Below are 3,123 nucleotides of genomic sequence, written 5' to 3'. Positions count from 1 at the left end.
CACTTGGCAGGTCATCTTATCTGCCGGCCCAACTAAACCACGGCCTGTTGTCTGCCGGGAGTATATGCTACGCGTAACCAAAGTAGTTGGGCCGTTTCTAAAAAAACAACTGGGCCAAGCGCGCTCGCGCGGGACAAAGGGCGCGCGAGATGGAAATATTCACAAGGGTTCCTTTGGTCGTCAGCTTGAGCCCCACCAGTTCTTCCCCAAATCTTGCAAAACCTAACCCTCAACCCCGACCACGCCACCGCCGCCGCCGCCACCGCCGCCACCAACCACTCGACCGCAGCGCCGGCTTCCTCCCCAAACACAGTCGCCGCCGACCGCCTAGTCATCGCCGAGCACCCTTCACCGCCTCGTCCCCATCCCCCGCGCACCCAGCGCCTGCTTCCTTTCGAGGAATGCCGCCGACCGCTCTCCATCCCCACCACAACAGCGACCTTCTCCACAAGTTTCCTCCCCCGAGCAGGCCTCCTCCTCCTCAAGCTTTATCCCCCGAGCAGGGCCTCCTCCTCCACGAGCATCCTTACCCGAGCACTAAGTTGGGCTGCCTCCTGGTTCCCTCACCCGAGCAGCGGACCTTCCTGTACGGCCCCTCTCCCAAGAAGCTCCACCTCCTCTACATCCTCCCCCAGGTGCAGCGCCGCCTCCTTGCTCACCGAGAGCACTTGGCTGGTGAGATTTCAATCTTCGCAAACTTTTGTTCCTTTTTTCTTCTAAGCAGTAACTAGAACGACTTCAGAAAGTGTTTGAGTTTGTATGTCACTACGTTCTGAAGATAACGACGAGCTTTGTCATCTGATAGCCCAAGTTTTGCTTATGGTGAAGAGATCTTCCATTGCAGCAAATGGATGCTCCAACTACGTAATAAATCAGTGAATCCCAGTAGGTGTACTACATGCAAGCTTTCGGAAATTAAGTTTCAAGGTCGTGCTGCAAATATAGCTAGAGAACTTCTTTCTGTCTATTTTTCTGCACATGTAGACTGAAAGTGAAGTAACGCTTCTAGAGTTTAATAGTTTTAACTAGTGAATGTGTTAGTTTTATGAAAATAGATATATGGGGTTTGATCTGGAATTTTCTTCTGTAATTTTCTATTGCCAGTTTGCCACTGCTCCCAGTCATGTGATTCAGGAATTTAATTATCAGTAGTTGTCTATCATAGTAGAAGTCCCTTCAAGTGTTGCAACCTTTATTATTGAATTGAAAAACATTTGCCTGATAATTTAATTTTCTAGAGTAAAATGAGAGCAATTGGGTTTTGTACTGTCGCCCCTACTGGAAATTGCATGGCATCATGACTTATTGAATTACCAGATCCCCTGTTCTTAAAACTGTTTTTATTTAGCTTAATGCTTAAGAACAAATTCAACCAAAGCTATGTTCACGGAGATGGTAAATATCTTAAGATGTGCATGTGGTTCAGATTTTAGAAAATACCTACTCGCAGTGTCACATGCAAGTAATATGACCCTGGCAGTACAGTACCTTGTCATGCAGGGCCACGAGTAATATAAGACTATTGTTTTGTTGCTGATAGTTAGAACGTTTGGATGCTCGTTGTTTAGGTTCTGCGTCCAGTTTGGTAGTAGTGCTGGTGTGTGTGGCTTAGTTACTGATGTTTTGAGGTACCCCTGGAGGGGGACGAACTTGAGATATGTGATGTTTTCAGTAATGGAAATTGGGAGATATGCTCCTAAGTAGATTTTTAAAAAAAGAATTGGGTCATGGGGCTAGCTGACGACCATGCTCTTTTCTCCTATATGTAATTCTTACAAACTATTCCCTAATTTTCATTTGATGCTTTCACTGAAATAATATTTTGGATTGTTTGTTTTGTGATCAGTGTGCATCTTGTTTGTCCTCTCCACCAAGCAGTGTCGACTACTCCATACAAGCACATAAGCTTATGCCCTTATGAAGTTATGATTATATATTTACCAATGACTATTATGGTTGATAGCTTTAAAGTCTTTGCTTCTATATGCAGCTGAGAATGACTTATAAGTTCATGGCAAAAGCAGCAACATCAGTACGTAACCACAAGCAAGCTGAGGGGGTAATAATCTTGGTATTTAAGTCTTAGATTTAGTATTTTGCTTTTTGGATACATGAACATTGAAACTTATTTAGCATTTCGTTTCTTATATGCTTCATGCAAATAAAACTGCAGTAAAATATGAGCCGAGATTTTGCTTGGCATGTGTATGTATGCATGCCCTGAATTTGCTTAGCATTTTTATGCATACAACTATTGGAAGCTTTTACATGTCCTGGAACTGAGCTTTTGCATGCCCTGTGTTTTCTGAAGCTGAGTCTTTTGTTATTGGCTAGTACTTGAAACAGAGTCGCAGGCCTCCTGCCATATAACCATTTATGAAGTGCATATGTGATGCCTTATCTTGTATTCCTACAAAGAGTCCAGTATTTTTTTTTCATGTGTAAAAAGTGGCTGACCTGGCATTACACTGTTAAGTGTTTTGTATGCATTAGGAATCTTGTTGTAGATACACACTGAGCTGAAAATGTTGCTAGCAGAAATAGGTTTTCTGTTAGCTACGCATCTGGTTTAAAACATGGTATGACTACTTGCTTTGGAATAGTAACGCCTTGATATTATCTGATCCTATCTCATGCATATTTTAGTTATTTCCAGACAAAGCTTTAGGAACCGAGTTCACTACAACTCGAAGTCTTGTGCATGGACGAGAATTGAGATATTTGTGCATTCTGTACTAGTCAAAAGGTATGTGTAGATATTCTGCTCATTCTAGTTCATGCTGCTACTTTATTAAGGTCTTCTTTTATGAGCCTCTACCTTGTGCAAATAATATGATTATTTAGCAGCCTGGTTTCATAGCTTTGAATCTCATGTGAATAAACTATATGTCTAGGTGTTTGCTGTTCTTTACTTAACTAGATATCGAAGTATAGACAACAAGCTCATGTACAAGATGGAAATTATGATGGTTATTTAGTTTATTTCATTGGTTCTCAGCATATTAATTGATTGTAATGTTCTAGCTTTATTTAATAAGAAGATGTAAAAGAAACAACAAGTAATCTCCATTTTTTGTTCTACAATATAGATAGTTTACCAAGCTTATTAACTTATAGCACATC

General features: G+C 41.6%; 1 protein-coding gene across 1 annotated transcript; it reads left to right on the top strand.

Annotated features, from left to right (window-relative positions):
* The first annotated feature begins 268 nt into the window (after positions 1-268).
* On the top strand, positions 269-2,651 carry LOC125548464. Its single transcript, XM_048712054.1, has 2 exons — positions 269-635; positions 1,991-2,651. Exons 1-2 carry the CDS (start codon positions 402-404, stop codon positions 2,084-2,086), a joined length of 330 nt encoding a protein of 109 aa, XP_048568011.1. The 5' UTR covers positions 269-401; the 3' UTR covers positions 2,087-2,651.
* The last annotated feature ends 472 nt before the right edge of the window (positions 2,652-3,123 follow it).

Source organism: Triticum urartu, chromosome 3 (genome assembly GCF_003073215.2).
Source record: "Triticum urartu cultivar G1812 chromosome 3, Tu2.1, whole genome shotgun sequence".
Lineage (NCBI taxonomy): Eukaryota > Viridiplantae > Streptophyta > Magnoliopsida > Poales > Poaceae > Triticum > Triticum urartu.
The sequence above is the reverse complement of the archived record's forward strand: the minus strand, read 5'-3'. Positions and strand labels throughout refer to the sequence as shown.